The 17001-nt window shown below is 35.9% G+C and overlaps 1 protein-coding gene across 15 annotated transcripts in view; it reads right to left on the reverse strand.

Moving 5' to 3' along the window:
* Positions 1-843: 843 nt before the first annotated feature.
* The window catches only part of brd1.S (bromodomain containing 1 S homeolog), a 40889-nt gene continuing 24731 nt past the window's right edge, over positions 844-17001 (reverse strand). For 4 of the 15 annotated variants that reach the window (XM_018255802.2, XM_041588512.1, XM_041588513.1 and 1 more), the window contains 6 exons: positions 14374-14868; positions 6301-6436; positions 4860-4987; positions 3665-3771; positions 3346-3500; positions 844-2406 (listed from right to left, as the gene is read on the reverse strand). In XM_018255802.2, coding sequence (XP_018111291.1) covers positions 2223-2406; positions 3346-3500; positions 3665-3771; positions 4860-4987; positions 6301-6436; positions 14374-14868 — 1205 coding nt within the window. In that variant the 3' untranslated portion in view covers positions 844-2222. Of the gene's footprint in view, positions 2407-3345; positions 3501-3664; positions 3772-4859; positions 4988-5827; positions 5957-6300; positions 6437-9287; positions 9344-11236; positions 11402-12261; positions 12319-13013; positions 13085-14373; positions 14869-17001 lie in introns of those variants that run through there. The other 11 variants (XM_018255806.2, XM_018255809.2, XM_041588515.1 and 8 more) reach the window with 11 other exon arrangements.

Below are 17001 nucleotides of genomic sequence, written 5' to 3' on the forward strand. Positions count from 1 at the left end.
GAGCATGTTTGCTTTTGAAACTGAACTGAATGCCAAGGATCAATTGGAAATACGCAGAACAATTATGTACCATGTGGGCTCCACTGTAATAGGCTTTCTATATTAGGGTACAAAATAATTCATTAATGCCCTTGTTGTCCATAAAATGATTTTGCACATTTGCCAGCAAATTATTTCTATTACTACCGAATATTTTGTACATTCATGGGTGAGGAGAATGTTTAATTTATTTTTAGATATATTACACTTAATGAAGGTTTTCCAAATATATGCACGTAGATTTGAATCATAATGGTCTGAATCACAACTACTAGAATTTGCCACCAAATCATTAAAATAAACAGCAAAGACCTCCACAAGTCACCCCATTTCTTTTTTTTTTTTATGGCAGCAATTTTGGTTCTCCTCACCACTCCTACTGAGGTAATTCAATGGTACCCGTGTGTGCAGTATCTCCTCCTGCTGAACTGGCTTACAAACATTAGCAGGGAAATCAGATGGTAATATAAGCAGCATGTGGTATGGCAGTACTGAAGAGACAACGATGATCCCTGGGCATACCATGTGATTTACGCATCATGGCTGAATTAAAGGGGCATGGCCAAGATTATGGTTTAAAAGTATTGCGGATGTTCTTGGCCAGGGCTGAAGCGTGGATTTGAAAGAAGCAAATATGATGCCCTCACCTATATGTAAAGGAGAAGCAGCATATACAATATCTTGTGATGACAGAAGCGATATAGCAGTGCTGTAAGTTGGACTGAGCAAGTTTATGATGACCTTTCTGTTATCATTATCTACCTTTTCTTGTCCATTAAATCAGTAGCTTGCAAAATGCAACAGTTCATCAAAATCTTGACTTTTTATTTTCATATAAAAATGCAGCTCCTGAAAAACATCATACATATATGTATATCCCTAATAATGCTTCTTGTCTTAAAAATAAAAAATGTACTAAGTCTATATACATCACATGTACCATACAAAATGTATCCAAAGTTTCTATTGCTACCAAGCTTTTCTAAAGTATAACTGGTTACATAAACTGCCTGTTCTTCTAGGGAGACAAAACAAAAACAATAACACAGAAAAGCAGTTACATATTCAAGAACACATTTTGATGCATATTCTTTCATAAGCAGGTTGCCATATGTATGTGCCTTTAATAAAACATACATTAATAGAATTTTTCAAAATTAAATTCTCGATTTAAACAAATTAATATTTTTCAAATAACTCATATATAATTAAATAAAAAATTTTATACATTAAAAAAAAAATCTTTGGGGAAAAGGCAGTGGGATTTTGAAAAGGAAAAATGTGCTGAAAACTTTTTCAGAACATTTAAAAAGTGTAATTGCAGTAAATAAAAAAAAATATATAAAATTCAATCATATGCTAAAAAGAAATTTAAAACTTTGGGCTTTGAGTGCAACTGTAAGCAGTATTGAAAGTAAAAACACACACCATGAACCCCCGGGGAAATACTATGCATACATAGTTATTTAAGAAGGATTCTGTAGAAAAATATAGAAAGTATGTTCCTAGATGGTAATTTACACTATAATTTATGGCATAACCGTATTAAAACATAAAATATTACTCATAACTGATCCGATACAATACTTTAATACTAGTGGGTTCTTCCAATGTTCTGTGTGAATAAAATTATTTTTGATACACTGAACTCTTTTGCAAGGACTTTATATAATGAAAAAATATTCTTTTACGTACAGTAGTCAAAATATGGGAATGGACACACCAGGTAGCAATACATGTTATTTAAATAGATTTTTTTTTTTAACATAACTTTTTTTTTTCAATCTAGTTGACAAATACAAAACACTTTTTTAATGTAGTAAAGTGGTGCTAAGGCTCAACCATTTGTTGTCACTAAAAAAAAAAAAAAGCCAGACAAAAAGCCAAGAGGAAGCAAGAACTGCCTCAAAGTCAGAATAAGTTAAGTTTCCCAATATACATATATGTACACAATATGAACACTATAAACATAATTTTCAACATCTTTAGTGAAAGCTACTCCAATCTATATGAATTTGATAAAATCAGCAGAACGGTAGCAAGAGTTTTCATGCTCCATTACAGAACATCTTTGCCCATCCAATGATTAGGAATTTTATCGTCAATGCATTCTTTCCGAGAAAAGAGGTTCTAAGTAAAGCTTAAGAGTACATGAGGCAAGTTGCGTCTTTGTAGCACCTTCTTTAATCAATATCACTGAAGTCACTAACGGATTCTCCTTGAACTCTACTTAAATGATTTATTGCCCGATCATAGGCAACCCTAACAGCTTTTCGAATGCTTGAATTACGTCCTTCCATCATTTTCAGCTTGTCAATTGTTTCATCAACACCTAAAGGAACCATTTTGGATTTCGGAAGCCACTGCCTGTAGGGTAAACAGGTTATATTTTAGTTCAAAGCCTTTTGACATGCTAAGCTCATTCCAGTCAATTTCAAATGGATACTAACAAAACATTTCAATTAAGCATTTTTTTTTAAAATTGGAATTTTGAAGGAAGGACACAAAAATTAATGTAGAGCAACATAGTGAAAATCATGTTATATGGCAGGTATAGGACTTTGTTTTAATGGTAAAACGTTGTTGTCCAAGATTTTCAATGCTTTGACACAATTACCTCCTACTTCAAATGTTTTCTAGTCCATAAGCCTCATGTTGGACAGCCCTAAGGTAAAGCATGATTGTGCAAGAATATCAATGCTTACAATAGTAATTGTGGTACCTCTCTAAAGTCTATAGAAAAACAAAGGGAAGTGCCCCTGCTGCATCTACATTTACTGGAAAGTATTGTTAAATTATAGATAACCATATACTAATGATTTTAAGCCATGTTCCTTTGTCACTAGGCCATTTCTTCTTTTAATATAATTATTAAAATACTACAAGTAGTTTAATAAGAACAATGGCACCTTACACATGGCTTTAACTACAAGCTGACAGGTCACCTCAACACGAAGGTTTTATAAAAAAATATATATATATTTTCCCAATGCTATGCCTGCCAATGCAATATATTTAAGCTAGCCGTAAGTTTTCTGAAGAGTGCAAAATCAGAATTCCAAAAAGCACACTACAGATTTCCACTGAAACAATCAGTTTAAATCTGTGCCAGGTAAATTGAATCCTGGTACAAGATTTAAAGCCACATCACTGGGACAAACACCACAGCACTTCAAAAGATTGTGAACACAATTTAAAAACATGTACAATTCAATTATAGCATGCTTTCAACAGAGAGTTAATATAGTTGATTATAAATCAATAAAGATAAAAAAATAAAAGTTTATAAAAAAGTAAAGATCTTACCAACTTCTCTTATTGTCAAAAAACAAAACCAAAAATAATTTTTCTTCAGCCCTGGTTTGCATCTGGTCCCCAGTCTTTAGTACATCCATGGGAGGTACAGGAATTGCAACACCATTGTGGTGGCAACCAACTCGAGGCATCTTAGGGTCAATTATCTAGAAAATAAACATTTGTAAATGCTGTCGTAATCATTTTACAAAATAAAATTATTTCTTACAACGGCAAGTAAACACATGCTTAAATTCAAAATGGGGATGGGTGGACCAACAAGAGGTCTAGCTTGGCCAATAAAAAGAAAAGCACTACCGTTGTAACATACCAAAGCTGGATAGGAAGGATATCCACTACATTTAGCCCAAATCACTTTTAAAGGTTCAAGAAACGCAGCTGTACTTGCAGCGACCCACATATTCGTCTGCCCAACTTCTATAAAAAATAAAAAAAATGATATACATATATTCTCTACTGAATCACTGTTAAGAGAGCAGAGATTAATCAAATACCTTAAAGGGAAAGTATACCCATTAACACTGCAGATCTCGCTAAATATATATATATCACAAACAGCACAACTTTCAACCACTTTCTTACAAATAAAGTCTTTTCATTTAACATAAATAATGCCATTTTTAGTATTAAAGTCAGTCCATCTGGCTTGTAGAAGACACAGTGCTCAAACAAAAACCAAGCATATATGCTAGGTTACATAAGCCAAAGTATAAACAGAACAGTGCATTTTACTCCCACATATCTTCCTATTACAGTTGGAATATGCATTCCGAACATGTAGTATGGGGATCACTGAGTGAGTTTACAGAACATCTCAAAATATTGTCTCAAGGGATTTGTAATACTCACCGATAAATCCCTTTCTCGGAGTCCCATCAAGGCAGCACAGGGACAAAGGAGTAAATGCACCTTTCCCTTCAGGAGGCAGGATGACAATGAAAAAAATAAAAACTATCCAGGCGGGGGATGTCCCCTTAAGCTCTCCTCTTTCCTGCAGTGTCCTGGGGTAATAAGTCTTACCCGGTCAGGTTTGTGCCCAGCAGGGAAGCTATCTGAAGGAGAGCTGAGGAGGAACACCTGAATGCTGCAGGCACGATGTGTCTGTGAGCGATGTGATGGTTGTACTGTTGAGGGAGCTTGGCAAAGAACTGATGGAGATGGGGTTAATGCAGAAAAGTGGAGGGCCGAGGGGGACATCACCCCACCTGGATAGTTTTTTTTTCATTGTCATCTTGCCTCCTGAAGGGAAGGGTGCATTAACCCATTCACCACTGTGCTGCCTAGGGACGATCCGAGAAATAAAGTGAATGCACTTACTATAAGTCACGGAGGAGTTCCATGACCATATAAAGTCAAATGTGGTTCTTATCCAAAAGTATTTACCAGCCAGAATAATCAAATGTCTGATTAAGTTTCAAATTGATTTAAGTTAAGGATCTATAAACTAATAGAAAGTATACATTCTTACACAAAAGGGAACATATTTTAACTATAAAATAACATACCAGCTGCAATTCTTGCTGCTCTAGCGTAGTTTCCATTTTCTATACAAGATATTAATTCACTTCTGTCTTCTATCGTATGCCGTCGTATAAGAGCTGGTTTACCTTTCCCACATTTTGGCAAGCCAAAGCTGATAGATAATACATAAACAAGATTTAATAGCCAAACAAACAAATCTTGGTAGGAGTAACGGCAGGAGAGAGTCTGGTAGAGGAACCAGGAAAAAAGCTCCTAGTGTATACATCAAGTGGGCTTAAATTTAATACCTCAAATACAAAAAGATTCCCAGATTCCCATATTGATGTCCCTACAGTCATTAATAAACAAATTAAAATGGCTCCCCCTACCCCTCTAAAGATGGTAATATGTTCAAATATAAATAAGATTTGTAGAAACAAACCTCTCACTTTCCTAAACTGCAGCCTTTGAGAGAAGATTAAGCTCATTATCATCAGTAAACAGTAGGGATTCACCAAATCCAGGATTTGGTTCATTGTTTGGCCAGTTTTCTGTCTTTTTCAGCAGGATTCGGCCAAACACTCGTTCCTGGCCAAAACCAAATCCTTAAAATCATGTGATTTTTTTTGTCACAAAACAAAGAAGTAAAAATGTTTTTAGCTGTGCACTGCACGCAGTTCCCTTTCTCAATTTCCACCCCTATTTTGCATATGCAAATTAGGGTTAGGTCAAATCTTTCACAAATGACTTGTTCAGACAAATCCCAAAATAGTGGCTTAGGTGCATCCCTAGTGATTGGTAAATTGTCTGTTTACTCTATTGCAAACTCTGTTGAAGCAGGACATGAGATAGTCAGAAGGTTAAAGTGGTTTAACTTCTTGCATTAGTGCAAGAAATAACAAAAAAAATGTATCTCTTAATTAAATCGGCAAAAAGTTAAGTGAGCTACTACTGAAAATAGAGGGTATACAAACATTATTTTAAATTAGGAAAAAGCTAAAAATGTGAGAAGTTTTGAAATCCCACAATTTATTAGGTTGCAAAATCATCATTTGTAGAAATAGCAGATTAAAGATCAATTTTCATCTGTGTTTTGGTTTTCACCAGACTGAACCTGGTTCTCGTGTAGTGGTCTGCAGGTCTGAAGAAAAAAAAGGATACTCCTTAAACCTATTTATTTATAAGTAATGATGGGTGAATCTGACCTGTTTAGTCTAAAAATGTGCCAAACCGAAATGCATTGAAGTCTTTCAAGTTTTTTTTTTTTTTTTGCTAATCTCTATTTATAAGGTGAAAAACAAAATCACACCTGCCTTCCCGCCGGCTAAAATGTAAATTGCCGGCGGGAAGGCAGTTCGGGGAGATTAGTCGCCCTGAAGAAGAAGAGATGTGTTGCCGGGCAACTAATATCCACGAATTTGCCTGTGTGCCCTGACCCTAAATAGGAGGCTATATAGGACATAGCTAGCGTTCAAATAATAGTACCTGGGATTGCACAAGATACTGTTGTTAGAGGAGATGCTTGACTCTGATGCACATCTTCTTCGAGGCTCCAGTTTTCTTCCTGGACTTATAGTACATTCTTTTTCCTTGTTTGCTTCTCCGTAACCATTTGAGAGACCTGCAACATAGAGGCATGTGTTTTCAGTAACAGAACTGAATATATCATAGGTCAATGCATTTCACACTATTAAAGGGGGGGGGTCATCTTTAAGTTTACTTTCAGTATGTTATAGAATGACTATTTCTAAGCAACTTTTCAAATGGTCTCCGTATTTTTCTTTTTTATAAGAATGGGGGTCACTGGCCCCATCTAAAAAAGACAAATGCTCTGTAAGTCTACTATTTATTGTTATTGCTACTTTAAATTAGTCACATTTCTATAAAAGCCCTCTCCTATTCATATTCCAGTCTTTCATGTAAATCAATGCATGGTTGCTAGGGTAATTTGGACTCTAGCAACCAGACTGCAGAATAAAAAGCTAAAAAACAAAAATAAAAAATTAAAACCAATTGCAAATTGTCTCAAAATATCACCCTCCACCAAGTTAATTTAAAGGTGAACAACCCCTTTGATAATATAAGCAACTTTTACGGAAACCCTATCCAGAAAAGCTCCAAATTAGGAAATGGCCATCTACCATAGGCTCCATTATAATGAAATAATCAAAAATTTTAAAAATGATTTTCTTGTTCTTTGTAATAATAAAACAGTACCTTGTACTTGATCCTAACTAACATATAATTACTCCTTATTGGAAGTAAAACCAGCTTATTGGGTTTATTTAAGGTTTACTCGATTTTCTAGTAGACTTTAAGGTATGAAGATCCAAATTACGGGAAGATCAATTATCCAGACAACCCCAGGTCCCAAGCATTCTGGATAACAGATACCATACCTAAATATCAATTTACACCTCAAAAGCCTGGCTGCCACTTCATGGTCCACAATAGAACCATCGTTACAGAAAGCAAGCAAGGTGGGGGATGGGTAGTCGAGCGGCTTACAAAAAAAATTGTACTCATGTACCCTCATGAAAATCTTGAGTTTCCAGTGTTTGTCAAATGTCATACTTCAAAAAAGGGGGGGGGGCAGTAAAGAGTTAAATTGCTAATATTCTATTGAGTGCAGCAAACCCACCCCTCATTCTTTCCCAGCGTTGGACTGGGGGGGGGGGGCACGAGGGCTTCCACATCAATGCCCCCAAGTGCCTCCCTGCCCAGCTGCCAATTCCCCTCCCCCAGGAGGTCAGGAAAGAAGTCAGCTGCTGGCTGTGTGGAGGGGGTCTGGGCCTGTGGGGCCCATAGGGTTTATTCCCCAGTCCAATCCTGTTCTTTCCTGTCTTGGGATCTTCACTCTGTAGATCCCAAACAGAAAGCTGGACAGTCAAACAGAAAGCTGGCTTTCCCCCCTTAAAACTACCGATTTTACTACCAGTTGTACATGTGCACAGCACGTTTTTCAGTGAATAAGATCGCCAGGCCTGTGTCGTGGGATTGTTCAAATTGACACCCCCGTGATCTAGCTTTTGCTCCTCCTTTAAAGGATCAGTAACTCTAATAAATTTGTTTTAAAGAAATTAAAGTACAATGTACTGTGTGTTTGCTTCCAAAACACTATTCTAGTTGTGTAGCCATAGGGGCAGCCATTCAAGCCAAAAAGCCGAGGATTACATAAACTATAATAGGTTAGCAGTTGTAGTCTAATACTCAACTAATCTGTTATGTAATCCTGTTCATTTGCTCCTTCTCATTTAAACACCCATTTTTGGTGTCACAGTTCCTTTAAGGGATAGTAAAAGACAAGTCACTGCACTTCTAATTATTATAGTTGATTACCACCTACCTGGGCTTACTGAACATTGAGATCTGTTATTTTACATATTGATTCAAAACTTGGGGCAATTTGGATAAATGCTACCAGTAAGCACAGAAAGCATATAAGCCTATGATGTTACACAAACACACGGCAAACTTGCAGTTGTGAACGGGACAAAATACAGTTGGATATTTAGCCACCTTTACGTATAGCTCCATATTTACATTTTTTGTATATTAACAATTGTATTGATTTTAATAAAGGTAATATTCAAAACTGAGATAAACTGGGCTGTTTCATTAGCAGCATGACCAGTACACATGTACCATAGGAAATAAAATAAATATATTAGTGTATTTAGAAGAGGCTCATTTTGCAACATAGATCCAAACCTGAGAATTTATACTTCCTCTACTTTTTTTCCTGGTTACTAGTGATGGGCGAATCGGTCCCGAAAAATTAGTGAAACCGCAAAAAAACACATCGAAGTCAATGGGCGTCAAAATAATTCTTTACAAGTAACAATTTTTACATTCGCAACTATTTTGTCCAAAAGCATTTAAGTCAATGGGCGTCCAAATAATTTTGATGCGCGAAAAATTTTATGTGCGCACCAATTTTGACTCGCAACAATTTTTTTTTTGTTGCATTGAATTTTTCATCTGTAAATTTTAGCGCATTTTCGCCAAACATTCGCGGGTGGTGAAACATGAATCCATGCATGGCGAATAAATTCTCCCATCACTACTGGTAACCTTATACAGAGGGTTTTCATTTATAAATAGTTGATCCTTGTTCATGTAGTTGTGTTTAACAAAAACCTGGTCTCTCATAGGCAATGCTTGCTAGGGTTCTAATTGGTGAAGGAAAGGAAACCATTTTAAAATGTTATGAAACAAGATTGATTTTACATCAGAAGCACACCACGAGATATTTCAACAGTTTCACTTTTGCTCACATGCTCGATTTCATCACAGATTTGATACAAAAATATCTTTTGACATTTGCTTAAGAAACATTTGGTAATCATCTAGAAATGCATATATATTTTAAGATGCAAAAACCTGTAAATATTTACAGAACTAAAGCAACACTACTACGTATGGGCAGGAGCTCTCCATGTATATAGGTTTTGCTTGCACATATCCCCTACCTAGCTTCCCCGCAAAACAGCATCTTGTAGTACAGATTCCTGGTGTGCATGTACAACTACCAAAAGTGGAAGCAGACATTTGTTAATGAAAATAGTATTACACATGCACGCACGCCAGACACACACGCACTATTTAAAACATTTGCAGATGCTGGGCAAACAGATAACATTTAAATGTAAATCAACTTGATGGCATCAATGGCCCTGTTAGTTTCCTTACAAATGTAGAGACATTAGGCAGAGGATCTTCCTGAAAATAGTAACATTTTTACAAAATTGCAAATAAAAAAACATTTTAGAATGCATAGTATACGTGTGGGATCTATTATTCAGAATTCTTGGGACCTAGTCTAGACTTTTCCTGTAATTTCAATCGCCATACCTTTATTGAAAAACATTTAAACATTAAATAGACTGGTTTTGCCACAGTATAGATTACTGCAACATGTAAAATAAAGCTGAATTATTTGCTTAAAGTTGACTCCATGACTGATGGCTTTCATGTAATTCGGGGTTTCTGTATAAGGAATCCCATACCTGTACCAGCAATAAATCAAGGCACCAAACATAAAGCAATGTTTCAACACAATAACTTACAATAGCCAAGATCATTATAAAATGTACTACATACTAATATCCAAGTTACAAAATAATAACTTAAGCTCAACCGTTTTTATTTTACACAAAGATTAGCAATTATATCTGGGCTAACGCTGAAGGGGAAAAAAGAAAACAGTCAAGGGCTCATTGAGGTTAACATTATTGTAGATATCATAACAAAAATGTAATATAAGGAGGATAAGCAATAACAGTATTTTAAGAAACATTACAACATTTTGAATACAAAATTGATATCATTAAGGGAGAAAATATACCCTCTTATGGCTTATGTAAAAATGGTGCATAATGTACTATCTATACTTCCAGAAATACATTTTTTTTAGCCAATTACATAAATTGCAAGTAACCATGATTTGTCCAAACCATGTTTGTGCTTGCTAGTATATTAACAGGCGAAGAAACAGTTAATCAGATCCTTCCTGTATCTGCACAGAGGCCAATACTGTGTCATTTAGTGCAGACACATGGAGCAGAGTTTGCTGCAAAAACTGGAAAGTATGCATAATATGCACAAATATCACAAGAAAACCAGCTCCATGCCTCTGCATACAGGACAATGCAATGCTTGTTGGTGCAGATACAAGAAGAAGTGGATGGAGGTGAATCAGCTGTTTCTACACCAGCAGATAAACAGTGTTATGTGGCAGTAGTCACAGTTCCTCCTAGAATCTATCACTGAATTGGTAAAATGGTGCAGACCAAATGATTATTACATGTATATATTAAATGTTTTTAATTTAGTGCTGTTACAGGCCCTTCTCTGACTGAATTAGGCTGAATGTGGTTTGTTTACCTACATACATGGTAGATTTTGCTTAAAGATATCAAGCTCACAGACACCAACTAAATGAAATTCTATCTAAACAAATTTTGCATTTGTGAATGCAAAATCCAACCCTTCGACAAATTATTTTAAAACATAAGTTTATTAGGTATTTTGAAAAATTAACATTGCATTATAAGGAATATATATAAAAAATATATATATATTTCATTTGCATCCTAGAAAAAAATCCACTGTGAATCTGTGTGTTTTATATTCATCTCAACTCTATTTGCAGCTGCGAATAGAGCCTTTTAAGAAAATTGTCATACATTGGATGTTACTATATTGCTGCTGGTATTTACAGCAGTATAGAAACCATACTCTTTTCTTACAGCAGCTGTATAGTCTGCATATAAAGCGATTTGTATCAATTAAATTAATTTTGTACAATACAACTTCTGAAGTGTAAAGGGCAAACTGCTGTTAAGGCGATCAGGCATGGTATTTTCTATGCAAGTGTAAAAATGACAATTCAGGCTGTAAGAGCTGTTTGTGCAAATACCTGTCATGAACGGCATACAGCTGCCATTGTGCAGTTAGCCAGAAAATGCTTGTGATATCTGTCTGCTTGAAATCAGTCCTGTATGTTGAATGACAGGCAGATTTTCTTCCTGTCAGTTACAGTACACATGGGACAAGTCAGTGTCTTCTCTGCTGGCAGTGTGACCTAGCCCCAAAAAAAGTTTGATACCAATTGAGACTCTGCATTCTATTATGAGCTCTGGGGATTATTTTCAGATATTTTGGAACGAATTATAAAGTACAGTATTTAAAATTTTCAAATATTCAGACTTTGCCTATGTATAAAATTATTTAACAAAAAACGTTTTGGTCCAATACAACACCAGCTTCAGCCTATCCTATGGTAAGGATCTCTTCTTTAAACCATTATACTTTACTACCAACCAATAAGTGTCAAACTTTAAAATGTTATTTACAGGATGAATTGAACTTTTAAATTCCTGTTATGACAATCAAATTACACAAATTTTTCAGAATATTTTGAAAACTTTGGAATGTTTATGGATACTCGCAAGGCACATCATAGCAGTTGGAATTACCATTTCTATGCTTTATAAAAAGGGGCTAAACTCCTACTGCCAATTAAGCAGCGTGTGCAGATGCTTTCATTTTTATCTAGCCTTAGAAACTCAGAAGTGTGTCCGAATTACTATGTTCATATACCTAATAAAAGTTGCATACAACGTGCCCTACAATGGTTGGCTCCACAACAGATAATGGCTACAAGCAGATGTTCTAAGACCTAGCTTTAACAGAAATCAAAACAAACTTATGACAAAAGGTCACAAAGATACCATACCTGGTCTACTTTAAAAAACCTATAGATTAAAAAGAAATAGGATTGCTTTGCTACAAAGTTACTATAAAGGACAAGATAGTTTTATTGTTACAGAGAAAAGGGTAATCACAGAAAAACCAAAACTACTAAGTGGACTGTTTGGGAAATAAGATGTCTATTTTGGAATTTTTTAATGGTTTTGGTTTTCAGAATAACGGAATACATACCTGTAGTAAATATTTACATCAGTGCATATATTCTGTATCAACTCTGTGTCCAGGAACCTTAATAAGTTCATAAAAATAAAATATATAAGTGTAAATAAAGCATTAGACCTGGCTTAGTCTGAAGGGCCCTAATAGTCAGGTTGACACCTGTTAACGTGGAGCGCTCACCTCACTGATACACACTTCTTGTAGTGTCAGGTGCTGGACTGGAGGACCCACTCCTGGCACTGGGTCATAACAATATGTAAAAAGGAATCTCATGACAGGCTTGCATAGGCCCCATTATGATCTGATTGTTGGTTTGAGGGTGAAATGATCAGATTAACCCAATTTGGCCCAGCCAAAATCAGGCGACCAACCATCATGCAAAGACCTGCTTGTTTGTCAACCTTACCAAATATGCGGATCTTAATGTGAATGGCCAACTTTAATGAGCAAACAAAGACTAATTGCAACTGGGGTGAAAGCTGTGTGCTAAACCTCATGCCAGTTCAGTGCAAGGTGCTTAGCACAGGGCTGTCAAGCACAAGGCAGCTCTATACTTCATGTGTGCCATAGCCAGAGGGTTATTGCAGGGCTCTGCTGCAGCTCCCTGTGAATTGGAATAATGTGCAAGTTAAATGACATTGAAAGGATGCTTACCTGCTGTCCATAAATTCCTTTTGTTTAATTCAGCACTAATGACTAACACAGGCAGCACTTTACACAGAGAGGCTTATGAACAACCCCCTTCACAGCATGACAAATATTACCTAAAGAGAGGTGTAATTCTGACTTTCATTCTAGGAGTGCCAAGTTGCCAACAGCTAAATCTTGTGAAAACCTGTGGGATAACATGCAAAAGACAGGGTGCTTTGACTTAATAATGCCTATTGTCTAATCTATTAGTTGTATTTATGTCCTGGTGGCATCTGATTATTTGTATTTTAAATATATATACTAAAATACTGTAACTATGTATTTGGAACATGTGAGTCGCATGTAGAAAAGCATTGCTTAAGAGCGTTCTTTGATGTCCATTAAATAGTTCAGCTTCTTTAGAACTTTGGTTATAATTGTAGCAATTCTGTGCATGTTCTTGTTGTGGACCACTTTTAGGATACATCTGATTTGGCTCTACTGAACTTATGAGCTGCTAGGACATGAAAAATGAACACTCAATGAGATATAAATGTTTGGTAACAGGATACTAGCCTTGCTAGTGGCACGAATAAAAGTTTAAATCACTGATTGGAGTGCTGCTAGAGTCATTATTTTCTTATTTTCAGGATACTACCTTGTAAGTTCCTCTCATGCTTTGCCAAATGATTTTCACAAAAGAAAATTACCATTTTGGGATATATTTTGGAACATCTCCTGTTTGTTGACTATTGAATGAATAAATATTAAATGAATAAATGTCCAAAAATCTATTATGACTTGCAGGTGTGTGGATTTGCTGTGATACTTAGAAATCGCAAGTGCATATCTAAAATAGATGTTACTTACCAGGCTTTTTAGAATATGCAGCGATTAATGGTCAATATGTTTCTTCTTTGAAGAGGACATTATATATATATATATATATATATATATATATATATATATATATATATATATATATATATATATATATATATATATATATATATATATAAAATACTGATGTTCATCTTTTAACACTACATATAAAAGCACAAAAATGCTCACCCTGGGGTTCTGTTGCTGTTTCTACATCAGCAATGCAGAACTATTTAGGCACCCCATTTATTTATCACTAAATAAAAAGCTTAAAAGCCAACATATCTTTTGCAATATGAATTGGTGTATGAGAAGCAATCACCATCATCTATTACTGTTCCTAAGTATGGAAGATAAAAAGCTCAGGTAAAAATGAGCTGTCTTCATCCTCATAGGTACAAAGACTTAGGGGGCTATTATTTTACCCAGGCACAGTCAAATCCAATGTTATGGTAATTTAGCTAATTTTAGAAAGTGAATTCTTACTAAGCATTCACAGAATGATTAATAGTCACATAGACATCATGGAATGGGTACATTGTTGTTAAGTAGGTAAATCTGATAATTAAAGAATATCCTTGTTTTCAGAATATATGGAGAAAAGCTTGTTACCTGTATCCAGTCGCTTTACTGGGGATTCTCTGTCAACCTCGGAATCTCCACAAGTGCTCCTTGATCTCTTTCTTGGTTGCAGGAGTGTCTCCAACCTTGGAAGGACTACAGACAAAAAGGTTTTGGTCCCTAGCTGTGGAGAGGATGGCTGCGTTTCAGTGTTCTTTGAAGGCTTTTGGGGGCTTACACTTTTTGATTTGCGGAAGAGAATAGATGTACGTCTGTTTACATCAGTTGATGATTCCGCTACTTCAGAATCTGACGAATCATTGAGATTACTGTCCTTAAGTAAATTTTCTGGAGTGTGTCCATTTATCATTTCATTTTGAATAGTAGCGCTATGCAATTCATTATCAAATGTGACTCTTTTGTAAAGCTTACTCTGCTCTGGATTGAGTTCTATAGGTTTGAGGGTTGGTGGTTCTGAATTAGTCTCCGAGTCTGAAGGTAGAGGTAATGCATCGGATGGTTCAAGTTTAGGGGGAGATTTATCTCCTGAAAAATTATAAATAAAGTGCGGTTTTTGAAAACTGTATTATAAAGTTATCTATCAAACATAACTCTAGGGGCAGATTTATCAAAATGTGAGTTTAGATTTTAATAAATAAAAACTCACCCATGTTCTATCCGTTCCTATGGGATTTTTAGAAGCATATTTATCAATGGGTGAAAGTTATTTAGCCATGTGTTAAATACAGTTCCAAAAATCCCACAGGAATGAATGCAATGTGGATGAGTTTCTGTTTATTAAAATCTAAACTCACATTTTGATAAATCGGCCCCCCTAAGGGTGTAATTTGTATTTCTGCCTTTAACACAGTAAAACACATGTGAATAAACTTAAGTTATGATACAAGGCAGGTGAACCTGCTGGCAGCTAATTTTCCATTTGTAATATATCCACTATAACAAATGTGTGTTTAGTTAAGGCAAATTACAAATTTTAGGAAACTGCTCAACAAACTTTTTTTTTTTAAAATTACAATTACTTTTCCTATACAATCAAGACACAATTCTGTGTGTGCTGTCCCTTAGCATTCAGTTTTATAGCCCAGAGACTGTTATTAAAAACCACCATAATAGCTGTGCACAAGCAACACACTGGGTTACAGATGTAGGGTATAGATGTTTTAAAACTCAGTAATAAAGAAGAGCGTATTAAGAGTATGACCTTTAAGTTAAAGGAGAAGGAAAGGTTAAAACTAAGTAAGCCTCATCAGAAAGGTCCATCTAAATATACCAGTAAACCCCCAAAGTAGTGCTGCTCTGAGTCCCCTGTCAAAAGAAACACTGCATTTCTTTCCTTCTATTGTGTACACATGGGCTTCTGTATCAGACTTCCTGCCTTCATCTTAAACCTCATTGCCCTGGGCAAGAGCATGCCCAGTTTGCACCTCTCCCCCCCTCCTCCCTTCTCTACTGTAATCTGAGCCCAGAGCAGGGAGAGACTCAGGCAGGAAGTGATGTCTCACCATGTTAATACTGCAGCTCCTATCCTAAACAAATAGAGCTTTTTACTCAGGTATGGTAAAACATTCTACAGAATAAATATAGCATTCTAGCTTGCACTATTGCAGCTAATCTATTGGCAATAAAATGCCTCCGTAGCTTTTCTTCTCCTTTAAATGAATATATAGTCTTCATACCATATTATGAAGATTCAACTTTACACTTAAAATACGTTTTATATTTAGCACATATCAATGCTAGCACAGAAAACATTGTCGCAGTAACGATTAGTTAAAATGGGAATGGCACTTCTATTTATTATTAATTTAGAGTTCTAAATCACTTTTGCTTATGTGTATTTATTTGGGGTCATGCGTAATGGGCAGTTCTTGTCTTATAACTATGCTTCAGACCTCAATGAGTATGTGGCAAAGCAGAGAGGATCAGTTTTAAAAAGTGGGTATTTAGAGGCCCATTTATCAAATGTCGAATTTCAAATTCATGCAAGTTTTTTAAAATTCGAATATACACACAATTTGACTGGGAGGTTATTTAAGAAAAATTTTGAATGGCTAAAATTTGATCAAATGGTTCCGACCTGAAAATTCGAATCGTATTCTATTTGTGTAAATCAAATTTTTCTCCCTCAAAAAGACTCGCGGGCAGATTCGGGAAGATTTAGTCGCCTGCCGACTAATCGCCTCTTCTGCGGGACAACAATCTCCCCGAACTGCCTTCCGTCTGCTTGCATGAAGAATTGCCTGCGCTAATAAACTCGCGGTGCTGGGATTTCCGAAGTCACCCAAAGTTTCCTCGTGAGGCAACTTCGGATCGCCACGAGTGTATTAGCGACGTACAGATTCGGGGAGATTTAGTCGCCTGGTGACTAATCACCTCTTCTGCGGGGCGACAATCTCCCCGAACTGCCTTCCATCTGCTTGCATGAAGAATCACCTGGTGAGGCAACTTCCGGGGACATAGAAGCGCCGCAAGTGCAGAAATCTCCCCGTCTGCCAGAACCCTTATGCTGCATGCATTTTTAATTCCAAACCTTTAATTTCAATGTATATCTAGCAGCCAGGGTATATGGCTTAATATTTACATTTTTGTAATATTTGTTAAATAACCTCCTACTTGCAGTCAGTGATGAAAAAAAAAAAAAAAAAACTACACAAAGTT

This window comes from Xenopus laevis, chromosome 3S, assembly GCF_017654675.1.
Source record: "Xenopus laevis strain J_2021 chromosome 3S, Xenopus_laevis_v10.1, whole genome shotgun sequence".
Lineage (NCBI taxonomy): Eukaryota > Metazoa > Chordata > Amphibia > Anura > Pipidae > Xenopus > Xenopus laevis.